Source organism: Rissa tridactyla, chromosome 3 (assembly GCF_028500815.1).
Source record: "Rissa tridactyla isolate bRisTri1 chromosome 3, bRisTri1.patW.cur.20221130, whole genome shotgun sequence".
Classification (NCBI taxonomy): domain Eukaryota; kingdom Metazoa; phylum Chordata; class Aves; order Charadriiformes; family Laridae; genus Rissa; species Rissa tridactyla.
The window spans coordinates 2,597,726-2,611,131 of NC_071468.1; the positions used below are offsets into that span (position 1 = coordinate 2,597,726).

The 13,406-nt window shown below is 35.4% G+C and overlaps 1 protein-coding gene across 17 annotated transcripts in view; it reads right to left on the reverse strand.

Annotated features, from left to right (window-relative positions):
- USP34 (ubiquitin specific peptidase 34) overlaps positions 1–13,406 on the reverse strand; it is a 134,587-nt gene that overhangs the window by 82,122 nt on the left and 39,059 nt on the right. For all 17 annotated transcript variants that reach the window (XM_054194306.1, XM_054194309.1, XM_054194297.1 and 14 more), the window contains 2 exons: positions 10,405–10,597; positions 5,102–5,163 (listed from right to left, as the gene is read on the reverse strand). In XM_054194306.1, coding sequence (XP_054050281.1) covers positions 5,102–5,163; positions 10,405–10,597 — 255 coding nt within the window. The remainder of the gene's footprint in view (positions 1–5,101; positions 5,164–10,404; positions 10,598–13,406) is intronic.

The window sequence follows — 13,406 nt, forward strand, 5'->3', positions numbered from 1 at the left end:
CAGATATGCTCAAGTTCATAAAAATTCACTGAGTTCTGAGTTGCCCCAGATAAGCAGCGCAACCTGGAACTACTTTTTATTAAAAGGTTTAAAGTGTAATTTTCAGTATCTTTCAATGTGGTTTTATTTCCATTTCTAGCTATGTTAAAATGTCTTTCATATAGTCTGTATTTTTCATAATTCAAAAGTATTTTTTCATAGAGCAATTTACAAACTATTGTACGACTATTACTATACAATATCACTACAATTCACGCAACTTAGCAAGAACTCAATTTTCAGTAAAAATATGCTCAAATTTTCTTTTAAAAGACGTTCTTCAAAAGGTTATAGAAAAATTTTCCTCCTTCATATTGAAAGAAACAGTGAGAGTGAAAACCACGCATTAAGACCGAAGTATAGATCTGCTTTTCATTCTAACACGAAAGTAGCAGTACAACGGACGCCTTTACAAACCCAAGTCATACAGACCTTACTAGTGAGAACATTCACCTTGATAATAACACATATTAGCTATTTCTCGTGGATTTCGTAATTGGGATAGTAAGAGGAAAAGTCATTTAAAGAACCTGATACTCTCTGAGTCTGTGTTGTGGGTGAGGGAGCAGGAGAAGAGAATGAAAAAGTAAAGGCAGCAGCTACTCTAGTTCAATTGTCTCTAAAGCTTTCTCACACTGGAAGTCTACTCAATGTATTAGGCTACACGATCTCTAGACTTAATCACTTTCTCCCTAGACTTTTAATTTAAATTCACTGGTAATTCATGTCTGTCAAAAAGAACCGGTTTACTTCCAAGAAATGAAATTTAAGCGCTTTTGACATTAGTTTCCCCAGGCGTTCCATGAGACTGTGGGGAAGAAGGTGGAAGCAATGCTGCTGGTGACAGAACCTCATGTTTGTGAGCTGTACTTACCAAAGGCAAGTACTAGAGCTTGAATTTTGTTCATTACTGTAAATAAATCTATCCAGAAGGAAACTACAGTTTACGCATTTTCCTGGTAGGTCAAAGAATGTCTCCCTCTAAGAGGACTGGGTTAAAGTCCTAGAAACATTTTAATCTAAGGCTGTGGTGCAATACTTGGTAGCCACATGATGACCCAGATCCAGGAACAAATCCCACAGCAAAATAACCACCCCCTCGAAAAAAAACTTATTTATCCGACCAGTCAGTTCCCAAAACAATTCACCACGCAGCTACAAACCCACGCCGGCTCAGTACTGCATGAAATACAATAGCAAGTCAGCGACGTCACTGAGGAATAGAATGTAAAACCTTAAAAGAAAAAAAAGTAGAAACATAACGAACAGCTTGCAAAGAATAAAGGCTAACATTTCTTGACAAAATCACTGAAATACCATCTACAACACAACGGATGGGAAACACTCATCTCAACTCTCTAGAATTGGAAATGCAAAGAGGATCTAGCGGGCACCTTCCCAACACACATTCAAGCACATGGTTTTGTTTATGGGCACACATTTTCTTCTTTGACACTCCAAAATCACCACACTGACATAATATTGAATATTTATTAAACTACTGTGTATGCCACTAGAAAGAAACATTAGTGAGCTGAGTGGAAAACTTTACTACTATTTTTTTCAGAGAAAATCTGAAAAAGATCTCTGGAAAGTGGTGTAGAGAGAGGAAGAGACATTTAAATGATGCTGCCATAAATTCAGTTGATGAGCTTAGACAAAAATTGAGAAAGCCAGAGTTAATATGAGCTAAGAGAAGAGTGCTGAAAGGAAAAAGCAATACAAAACTTGCAGTTTAGTATCTCAATAAATAAGGAAAGAGAGAGAAGAGAAAGGAGAAGAAATAGTCCAGATCTTTCTGTTCAGAGGTATTTTGGACATCTGAAATTACTCTGTAGGAAGATTTTTAAGTGAGGGTAATCAAGTTTTTAAATGAGGTGGGAAGTCATCTCAGCATCAACCTGAATCCTGAAACTCAAATTTGTGGCTCCCTGCCAAACGAAGAGCAAAACAAAGTATCTCTCTACACATTATTTCCACAAGCTGACAGTGTCCTTGTTAAGGAAAAAACACCGCTTTTCCCTCTTGTGGTCCAAATAGCACAAAAAATAAAAATAATTCTCTCCCTGAAAGGCGTGATCATTTTTCACTAACCAACACCAGCAAAATAGGTTTAGGAATCACCCTTCTGTTCAGTCTCGTTATTTTTAGCTTCAATAGATTTCGTATTCTTCAGTACCTCAGACTGCAAAGAATTTGATTCTATCTTAAAAGCCAGGAATAGCTAAATTAAAAGCACATCTCTGAGGGTTGAGTCACTGAGACATTGCTTGTATCTGTACAATACGCATACTCAGTCACCACAAACCCTCAACCCTAGAGAAGACAGTCAAGTAAACTAAATCTAAAAAGACGTACAAATACCTAGAGCTAAAAACCAGATTTCTCTATCTTAGCTTTCTGCTGCTTTCAAGTGCAAATTGTGAAATCCAGTGTTTTCCCAGATGGAAGATGCTTTAGCTTGTCCTGCCATGGAAAAATTTGCAACCATGTAGATAAAGGTGGGAAGCTACTGTTGCAAAATATTTGCTAAAAAATCCTGACCATACTTCCAAACAAATGGGAAGAGCTAGGACTAACTGACAGCTTTTTTTTTAAAAAAAAAAGATACCTCCCGCAAACCCACCTTATCAAGATACAGAAGGAGAAATCCCAAAGGTTGACAGTTCCAAACGCATCTGGAAAAGTCAAAACACATAATGGGGATGACCACACATAATGCAAAACATCTTCCTTTGATAAATCTGCAGAGGCTACAAATGTACAAAATAAATCTTAGACTTCCTTTCTCCACTAAGGAAAGAAAATAGGAATGAAAAGCATTCCTTTTGCTGCTCATTCAGTCACTGCCAAATCCATAGTGCCTTCTCATCCAAAAATTTCTCAGGAACAGAGTCTCTAATGAGAGGGAAGCTTTGTATGGAACAAACTGTAGAAGTGAGACATTTTCCCCATCCTTCTGCAACAGCCTTTTGTGATTATTTGGCTGGAAGAAATCAGTGATTTCAAAAGATATCTGCAGATGAGCAGCAATACATGATACTCATTTGTACCCAACTTTTCAGGTAAAACACTAGAATGACTGGAATTCAGATTAAAAAAAAAATAAATCACATACTACAAAAGTGGAAAAGAAGGTCTTCTGTTCATGCTGCATTCCTTTCAAATGACAGGCTGTTTACAGATGCCCTTGCCAAGAAAGTAATATCCCAAATGAGAATTTGACAATTTCCTTCAGCTTTAAAATAACTCTGATGTTCTTGCATAGTACATCTGCTCTGCTGCAGGGAACCTGAAGCGCCCTTCTCTTCTTCCCCTGTCGGTAACTTTCCTTTTTCACATTTGATACAGAAAATCAAATGGCTTTTTTTATTAGGTTTAACTGGCAGAACAGCTTCTTGTTAATGTTCCTTAAGTACTTACTACTAGTTAAAAACTGTTTCATTCACAATGTGTTTCAGAAGATAAATAACCAAGAAACACCTCAGTTTCAGATTTTCAACATGAAGGAAGGAGGAGAAGAACTGGATAAAGTTGAGGTTCGGCAGTCCCAGTGCAACCAGACACCATAAACTGCCAGTAGAATATTGAGAATACCCCAGTCCACCAAGTCACCTCACACACTCAACCTGTTACGCTCCTCTAGTATTTACTTCCACTGCTACAACAACTAGGGGCTTTGGAAAAAACCCAACACCTCCCAGAGCAATAATAATGATACAGAAGTATATGTTATATTAATATTCTATTTAAAAAGTAATAAATGTGTGCTTATATTTATTACAGCAATGCATTTTTTTTTAAATGTATATGAGCTTAATGACATTACATTCGGGTTTCATCAGATCATAGCAAGATACATGTCATACTTGATGAGAATTCTTTAATTTTTTATGACATGATATATCATAATTTACTTTGAAATAGATGGATAGCACGGATTCATGTTCACCTATTGATGACAAAGGACAAGAAAAAGTTGATCACAAGTGGTTATTTGTTTTGGATTCTCAAGGTATTTTCATATCTTTATGAAAGCAAAACTGCCCTAGATTCTGATTCTTTATTTTTAAAATACCAACCCATTACCATAAATTTCACCTCAAATATTCAAGTTGTTATTTACATGAAACCTACATTATTGTGGTCCTGATTGCTGCCAGATTTCAACAAGCAGGTGTTAAAATAAAACCATCTATAATAAAAATACCCAGCCAGAAAAGCAAGGCAACCCCTGCTGTAACAGACTTCTCATTAATGAGTAAAAGAGAGTGGAGAGCGTGTGCCTGTAGTGAGACAGATACACACATCGATACAACCCTCAAGATAAACGTGGAGTATATCACACCCCAAGATAAAGACTATATCACAAGTAAAATCCCAGATTTTTCATACTTTGCCTGTTATTTCGAAAGAAAAGTTATTTCAACTACTTAAAGACATACTTTCATCTAAATTCTAGACAGTTCTAACATGAAGTTTAGAGTTACAACAAAAATCCATACATTTCCTCACTGGAATAGAATCCCATGCATGAAAGTTCGTAAAGATTTATGGGAGTCTCCTTTAAAATTGTTCAACACACCTGAGTTATACAAATAATAGACAAACAATAACTAGTTCGAAAAGTATCGCCTCACAGACTCAGTGGAAAACCAGTAAGAGACTGGGAGCCAGCGACAGCAAGACAAGTCTTAGTTAACTAAATAATCAGCAGAAGTGAGAAGACGGCAAAAATACTACTTGGATATGAATTAGTTGGTTCTTATTTATACATCACAATGGAGACAATGGCCTGTTATGAGTATTTATTATTTCAGTATCTACATTTTTCTAAAGGTTACCTTGACTCTATCTTTAAGACAGTGAAAAAATCCAGAAACATTTAGAAATAATTTTGAAGTTACCACCTAAAAATATTTTTTAAACCCCTGATTAGAATATTTCTAATAAACGCCCTGGATTATCACTACTCCCCACTTCGTATAATCCATAACAACAATACAGAAGAACTGCAATCATATAGCGCATTTAAAGTATTCATAATAACGTTCCTACTTACGTTTCGGTGTCTGAAACTAATGACTCATTATTACACACATCATTGAAGGTATGAAGTTGGTTCTACAGTTAGAAAAAGGAAGAAAAAATTAAAATTTTATCTAAATATTTTGTGAGGTAGTTTTCTTATATTTAAAAATAGTATTAGTCACAGTAAACAATTTTTTCTAGTACTTTCAACATTTGTAAATAATCCACTTTGACAAATATTTGAACAACAGATTCTAGCAGGCAAGAGGGATCAATTTTCTTTTTTCATCAACTTTTCTTTCACTAAAGCAATTAGATGATGTTAAAAACTCCACCCACTCCAGAAATCAGAGCAAGGTGTGCAGCAGTCACTTTGCAGAGGTTTTCATGAGAAATGAAACGCATACTCTGGAAACAGATGTAATTTCCCCATTATTGTAATGCAAAGATTTCTTTTGTCACATTATCAGTGCTGAAAGTCTACAAAATTGGAGAGTGGAAATTAAGTATTTTTATATAAAATGAAGCTTTGAAAGGTATCCGAACTGATAAATTCAGGACATGCCAGAGAAAAGAAAAGCCCGTTAAAGGTTTACATCTATCTTCTTTTCCTCGGCATCAATTTTCCAGACAGCAATGGCCCCGCATTCAATTCTTTACATGTACAAAACATTTTAAAAAACGTATTTAAAATTATGTAATAAAACTTGTCACCTTGTTTTCAAACAAATTAAAGACACAGTAATGTGAGGGTTTGACATTCAAATTAAACTTGTTGCATAACTTCGTCAAAATATTTAATTTTTTCTTTCTTGAAACAAGCCTGGTACGTGCAGATTTGGGTGACAGCTAACCTCCTGCAGTCTTTACACAAAGATTTATTTGTGTCTAATCTCAACAATAATCATGGGAAAAAATGTTTTTGAAGAAACAAAACTGAAAATATGCATTAAGATTAGTGAGACATGAGAGCCTGATTACACAATTATTGATAGATAAGTTATTAATAGATACTTTCAAATGAAACGTAGTTAGGAGTGGAAAAACATGTGAACAGAACTTCATGAAGAAATTGTAATGACCAATTTGAATTGGGTCAAATAAAGAAGTGAAAGTTCACTGGCTTTTCCGAAGACTTACCCCCCCAATTGAAAATGTTTTGAGAGGGATCAATGAGTGAAAGAGTATCAAACTGTTACTATTATACATTTTAAATCCATGGTCGCATGTTGTTCCAAATTTGCCACACAAAATCCTCATTCAAAAAAACTCTGACAAAATATGCTCTTTTTCATATTATAAAAATTGTTTGAAAATTCCAGTAATTTCAATTACAATCTTAGAATTCTGACACAACAGCACGATACGAAGTGCACACGGGTCAGTGTTGCACCGCCTTATCCTCACGCACCTCCCAACAGTTTTTTCACTTCATGTTTTGTTACCGTGAAATGACAGAGCGAATAAAAGACTTTTACGGTTTTTTACCATATGTGAAACATTGTAAGAAACTAAAGAGGCCTGTGCCCAAACAATCACTTGATTAATGTAACACAAATGTGTTAGCTATAAAGTAGAGCAGAGGTATAACGTCTTCAGCAAAGAAAGCTGAGAACAAAACGGCGTCTCCCTAACTAGTCTTGTCTCAAGACCCAGGCATCACAGGTTGTAACACTTTCTACGTAGGAAAACAACGCAAGAAGAATAAATACCCACTGTTCCAAGTTTTGCACGAATTTGGTCAGGAAAACCCCAACCATGTTTGCATTCATTAATGCACAAAAGCAAATAAACAGGGGCTGGAAAAAGGAAAAGGGAAGGATGGCCGGATCAGTTCTGAGCGTTCACTTTCACGCACTTCAACTGATCTGTACGCGGAAGGGCAGAAAAAGCGTATCCTGCTTGTCAGGAAATTGTAGAGAGAAGAGGGTGTTTTGGAGCTGAACCACCTCAACAGACAACTGGGAGATGAAATCAAAGAGAAACGAGGTTAACAACAAAAATAAAGCTTCAGGTATATTTTAGTTTATATTTTCCTGTTCTTTTCTGTAGCTATTTCCAACTTCACATTCAATGACTGCAGCTCCCACTTTGCTAAAATTAACTTTCGTGTGTCTGTCTTCAACCTTGTTTTGTAAATAAGAACTTTAGTCAGATGATATGACACATTTTGTATATGCTTCTCTTCAAGGGAGGCAAGTCTATATTTGGTGGTAAGCAAACATAATCCCTGGACGCCATACTGCGTGTATTCTCTGGGTCTCAAGAGGTTCCACGAAACTGAAAGGTTTAATTTTAGGACTGGTCACGTTAGCTGTCAGACAGAAAAAAAAAAAAAAAAAAATATCTCTTGGCAGACACAAATCAACACCTCCGTGTTAGAAGACATTCATCTGTTTAGCTTCACTGATACTTCTGGTCAAAGATTTCTGTCTCCACGGTGAGAGCAAAAGTACATTTATCTTGCAAAAGGACCAATCAGGCAAGCCATAGAAATTATTTGACCAAAACTATTTTAGTCTTGATCTTGTGAGTTGAACTTAGAACCTGCATCTGAGTCACCTTTCCACGTGAATTTTCAGAAGAAACTTGTCTTTGAAATGAAGCACATATTGAAAAGTTCACACTTTAAAACACTTCGTGCATCATTTTGCTAAAAGTTTTCTTTGAATCTTCACATCTATTTGCAACACAAAATGAAGAATTCCTTCAATGCTAAACGCCCTACTTTTGGCAAACGGAAGTCCAGGAAAGGAAAACATTTTGCAGTTGTGGGTATCAAAGTTCTGAAGTCTTGAAATCCAAACCAGGAGGCTGAAATAGTGTTTGTTGGGAAGAAAATTTCAGTGAAACTACTTTGAGAAATTTGACTAGCCATCAAAGACAGGAATAAAAAAAAGAAACTTGAAAAAGTAGTCATGAAATTACATCTGTAATAGAGAAGGTTGTGTGAAAATACTAACTAATGAAGCTCAACTATACTACATCTTTGAAAACACATCTTTGTTTGCAAAGAGGTCAAAAAACTTCAGTAAAAAGGCAGTCAAAATTTCTGGAAATTTTGGTTCAGATTTCACACTCAGAGTTGTACAGAGCTGGCAACTAAAATTGTTCCAGGCAAGGCATACAAAACTAAATAAACCAAAATGCTTCCCAAACGCAGAAGTCAAACAAGATAAATCAAAAAATGCTTCTTTCAAAAACCATTTCATAAGATCTTTAAAAAGAGAACAAAAGAGAAAATTGCCTGATTTGAATTAGAAAGAAGAATGGAATATCAGAGTTCAAGAGCAGTTTTAGAGACTATTCATGTTAAAAAAGACTCAATAGCTTATTAACAAACAATATTCCATTTTTTTACAAGCTAAAACCTATTTGGTTTAGTCTAAAAATACATCTGTTATTAAAAAAATCTCACTTTTATAGTCACACTTATCAATCATAACAGGTCAAAACATATTATAACTACTTAAAATTATACAATTTCACACTCTCTTAAAATGAACTACATGCCTGAAAAAAATAAACGAACTGATGCATTCTTATTTTCAGACTTTCTTTGGGTAAGGATACACAAAAAGACATACATTAGTAGTTGAACACGGACAACTGTACAAAACCAAAGGAAAGTACTTATAGGAATAAATATCTAATGTAATTGGAACTATGCAAACATTGGAAATTTACTTTAAATTCGAGACTGAAAATAACATTTTCCAAAACCGTGCAGAATAAAAAAAAGTTACTTTTACACTCAGTTAACAGCCATATTTTAAAATGTATCTGCCAGAGATTATGTCTGTAACCATATAAATAATAAAGTACACATCAATGAAAAATTAAAACAAAAATATATGTTATACTTTCACATAAGACTTCATCACCTCTCTGTGGATTTCTCATTACACAAGAAGAGCCCTTGTGTAAACACCCACTTTACACTAATTCATTATGACAGAAGATTAGAATTCAGGCACTGAGTGTATTATATGTAGCATTCATATAAAGTCATATAAATGACTTACGTATAGAAATGATATTTACAGTAATGCCACTATGTCTTCCACAAGTTAACTTTCTCTGTGTCTTGCTTTAGCATCTCTACCTGATGAGCTGCGTTACGTTTCCGTTCAGATAAATGCCAAACTGAACGGACAACGCATTCAAGTCCAACAAACGCAGTTACCCTTACAATAGCATTTGATTAACACTGAGTGGATATCGTTCACAGACTTTTTTTTTTTTAACTTAGTAGGTCACATACCTACATAAATAAAGTATTGACTTTGGTTAAAAAACACCAATAATCTGACTGGGAATACTTCCAGGTTACTTTAAATTGTCATTTATTAAAACAATTGTAAGTAGTTCTATATAGAAATATAGTGGGAAGCAAAATTAAACTTAAGTAAACTTGCATTTACGGACAGTCGGTGATGAAGAAGGTCACTGAGTGATGCTACGTAACCAGTTAGAACACAGAAGGCCACATGTGTTCAAAAAATACTATAAAACTTAAAAAGAACATGTTCTAGTATCGTTTGTGCATTAATCCTTTATCATTTTGTGATTATAATCACTCATCATTTTGTGCATTGAGGCAAACATGACAATATGAGCTATAAATCTTAAATACAGGAGCATGAGAAGAAACACAAAATTGAAAAGGCTCAGATGAATAAAAATATTCCCTTTTGACCTTCTGTCCACCTGTCTCTCTATGGCTATAACACAGTGTAGGATGGAAGAAACAATGACAAAGGATGCACAAAGTATCTTGACTGGTGCAATGTGGAGCTTTTCCGTGGGAAAGAGAAGGGTGGCTTTTTTCATTTTAACCTATTTCTATTTGACGAAGACCGATTCAATTCAGTCTTCTGCTAATTAATGCAGAAATACTCTCTCTTGAGCAACAGACTATACTAAACAAACAGGAAAAAGAGGTATGTACAATACAAAGAAGCAGCTAATTACAGTAGAGTGAAGACACTGCAAACAGATTGAAAGCCTTTGTAAATGACAAATATAGCCATGTCAAGGGACTTAATTTCAACATAGCTGTCACAAAATATGCTTATAAGAGTTTTGTTTAGCATGGTAAATTGTTCAGGAGAAGTGTTACAGTTCCACGTGCTGCAGAACAGAGCCTTCACTCGGACTTATCTCTTAGTGAACCCTATTTCACAATTTCCCATATAATTTCCCAAGACCGCATATAAGAGGATTCTGTCGTTTTCACACATTAAAAAAGGCCCCCAAACAAGTCTGTAACTCGTAAAACACAACAAGAAACATTTTTTCTAAATATTATTTATATTTTTAAAAAGTTCTTACTGTTATTTGACTCAGCCCAGCCAATCTCATTGTTAGAGTTGGAGACATAAAGTATTTAAACGCAAGATCAAGACTTTCTTTATCAAAACACAAGGCTGTATCCAATGGTTCTTTAACTGTGCTCCACATTAAATCTGCCATGTTCCGGGCTGCACTCTGTCGCAACTCCTGGTCTGACAGTTTACATAAATACCTAGAATAAAGTACAAATGGAAGGGGGGGAAAAAAAAAAAAAGGTATGAGTCAAACTAGAACATACCTGGAACACCATCTTGATTATAGCAAACATATATTCCCAATAGCTGTATGAGTACTAAGTCTTAAAATACCACTATCAAAAGTTGGCAACAATAAAAAAACCACCATAGGAAAACAGAATTATATTTTTATATATATTTTAAAAATATAATTATATTTCAAAAAATAAATAAACTTCATATTTTAAAAAGTAAATACAATTCTTATTTTAAACCTTTCCAGATTTCTTTCACTCCACAAAATGACAGGCAACCCACAAAGTTCTTTGGAAATGTAGGTTGAAAGCCTTAACCTCAAATCTGTTTCATGGGAAGGTGCCCTCTCCAGATAGCTGCATCATGTTCATTTACTGTATTGAAAAGCGAAGTGTCATGATACGCTTAACATATTGTAAAACTGAATTTCTGGAAACAGCGTGAGTGGACAACAAACAGCATGCTCTCACAGCGAGAATCCTCTGGAGGTGAAGATATCCCTGTTTGTGGCCTTAGTCAGAAGAGAAGTATAATTGTGCAATCACGTTCTGATACAATTAGAGTAAATGCAGTGTACACACATTTTTTCCGCTGTAACCATATGGCGTCTGTGCTTGTACATCAGCACTCCCCGTGCCACAGTACCGCTTTCGCAACAGGTTAGGACAGTAACACGTGCCCAAGTTGTTACTTTTACTGGCAGTAATCGCCATCTTTAGGGACACACGTGAAGCATCACCAGGGATCCCAGGATTTTTACAGAACCAAAAATGCTAAAGAATTTTAAACTGCTAAATTCTTCCTACTGCAGACATCTTAGATAAGGGGCATCTAATCACGCGTGTTGAGACTCAGCACAGATGCTCTTTGCAGATGGGAGGCAGGAGAAACAATGATTTTTAAGGATTAATTTCCAGAAGTTCCTGCACCCTCACTCTTACCTAAGCAACTAAAAGTTTGAGGCGTACCAAGAAAAATCTATACCGAAATGCCTGTAGAGTTCACATATAAAACACTGACACAGTTGAGAATTTCTCCTAAACTCAATGCACAAGAGAAAAATGTTTAGAAAGCTTTCCTGAGCTTATTTTGAAGCAGTTAAAGATTGCACAGTGAAAGGTACATACATACAAGGTTAGCATAATTATTTTTTTCTGCTGTACTTCAGCATTTTGAAGTTTCAACTACATCCAAACTAGATTTAACTATGCAGAAACGCGTTAAAAATCCATTTGTTTGACAGCCTAAGCCTGGATCTATCCTTGGAGACTGGCCAATTAGATAAATGGATCTTTTAAAAAAACACAGGAGATATTAAACTACACTTAACTAGATTTATGCACCATTCCTTAGCATTTACTTCATATAAACAGTAATATTTTTTTTAAGAAGCAAAAATAAAGGCCCTGATTCTTATTTACATTGAGGCCCTTTTTCACAGCTCTTGTGTAGACGCCTTAAAATAAACACACTTAAATGATACTTAACATTGTCAAACATAGGAAAGAGACTTCAGTGCAAATAATCATAGAGACTGTAGAACTGTGATAGAAATCACAGATAAATAACGGTAGGACAACAGAAGGACCATTCAGGGCCAAGGCAACCAGATCCTTCACTGTTATCAATTATGAAATTTGTCTTCTCATGTGGAGCACTCGAAATTGGATCACGGCAAGAAAGTAATGCTTCTGTGCTATGATTTCTAAGGAAAAGAAAAGTAGCAACAAGAAGGGATACTCATTTGAAAAAATTCATCAGCAAACCAGAGCCAGTGAGCTATCTTTAATTACAGACAGGTGAGAGGAGTTACACTGATGAAAAATGCATCGGTCCATGTTAAAACATAATCATCTCGATATAACTGGCAGCAACCTCAGACCAGGTTTTCTCTCCCCGTTTTTATATGCAAACTATATTCAGCCCTAGTTCCCAAAGCTCTTCAACGATCATAATGCACATCAAGCCATGCTCAACTGTTTTGTGAAGGATTTCTAAAGATCTCAAAGATGATAAAATAAATTCTATGAATTTTCTCATTCTACACAGGACAGATAAAGAGTGCCTGTATGCAACAGACAAGGGGGAACGGACACAGATCTACATATAAAGAAAAAAAGGTGCATTTGTGGCTTCATTACATTTCTGTAACAGGACTTTCGCCTGAAGTCTTCCTCACGCTAGAGAGTTTGGTGAAGGCACTACACTAATCTAGTTTATGTAACAAAAACGTTTTCTATTTTAATGCAACAGTATCAGTATAAACCTACTTTTATTCATCAAATTCACACTACAACAACATTTTTAAGGTTCTTTCAACGCGTTTTCTGTATTTAATCCAAGCCTGAATCAGACTTGTGTCATGTTTTCCTGTATTACAGGATCATTAAGAAACGGTGTTTTAAACAAATCCCACTTTATAATAACTGAAACTACCGTGTAGGTGCATTTTCACAGCTACAGAAGCACTTCAACAGTATAATCTGTTTTGCCAAGGCCCTAAAGGCAGGGAGAAAAGAGCACTTTTTACTTGTTAACCTGCCTCCTTGGTTTTTTTAATGCAACTGGGTTAACCAGGCACAGTAGAAATGTAGAAGATGGGATACTTGTCTTTACGAGTATAACTGCAGCTACGCTAGAAAATTTCTTGACACTAAACTGTTCATAAATCAAATACGATCGTATCTTTAATATCAGAATTAAAACTACAGAAACTTGCAGAGCAGGCCAAGCCTCACTTTTTATTGTGGAAAGATACAGTGGCCTCAG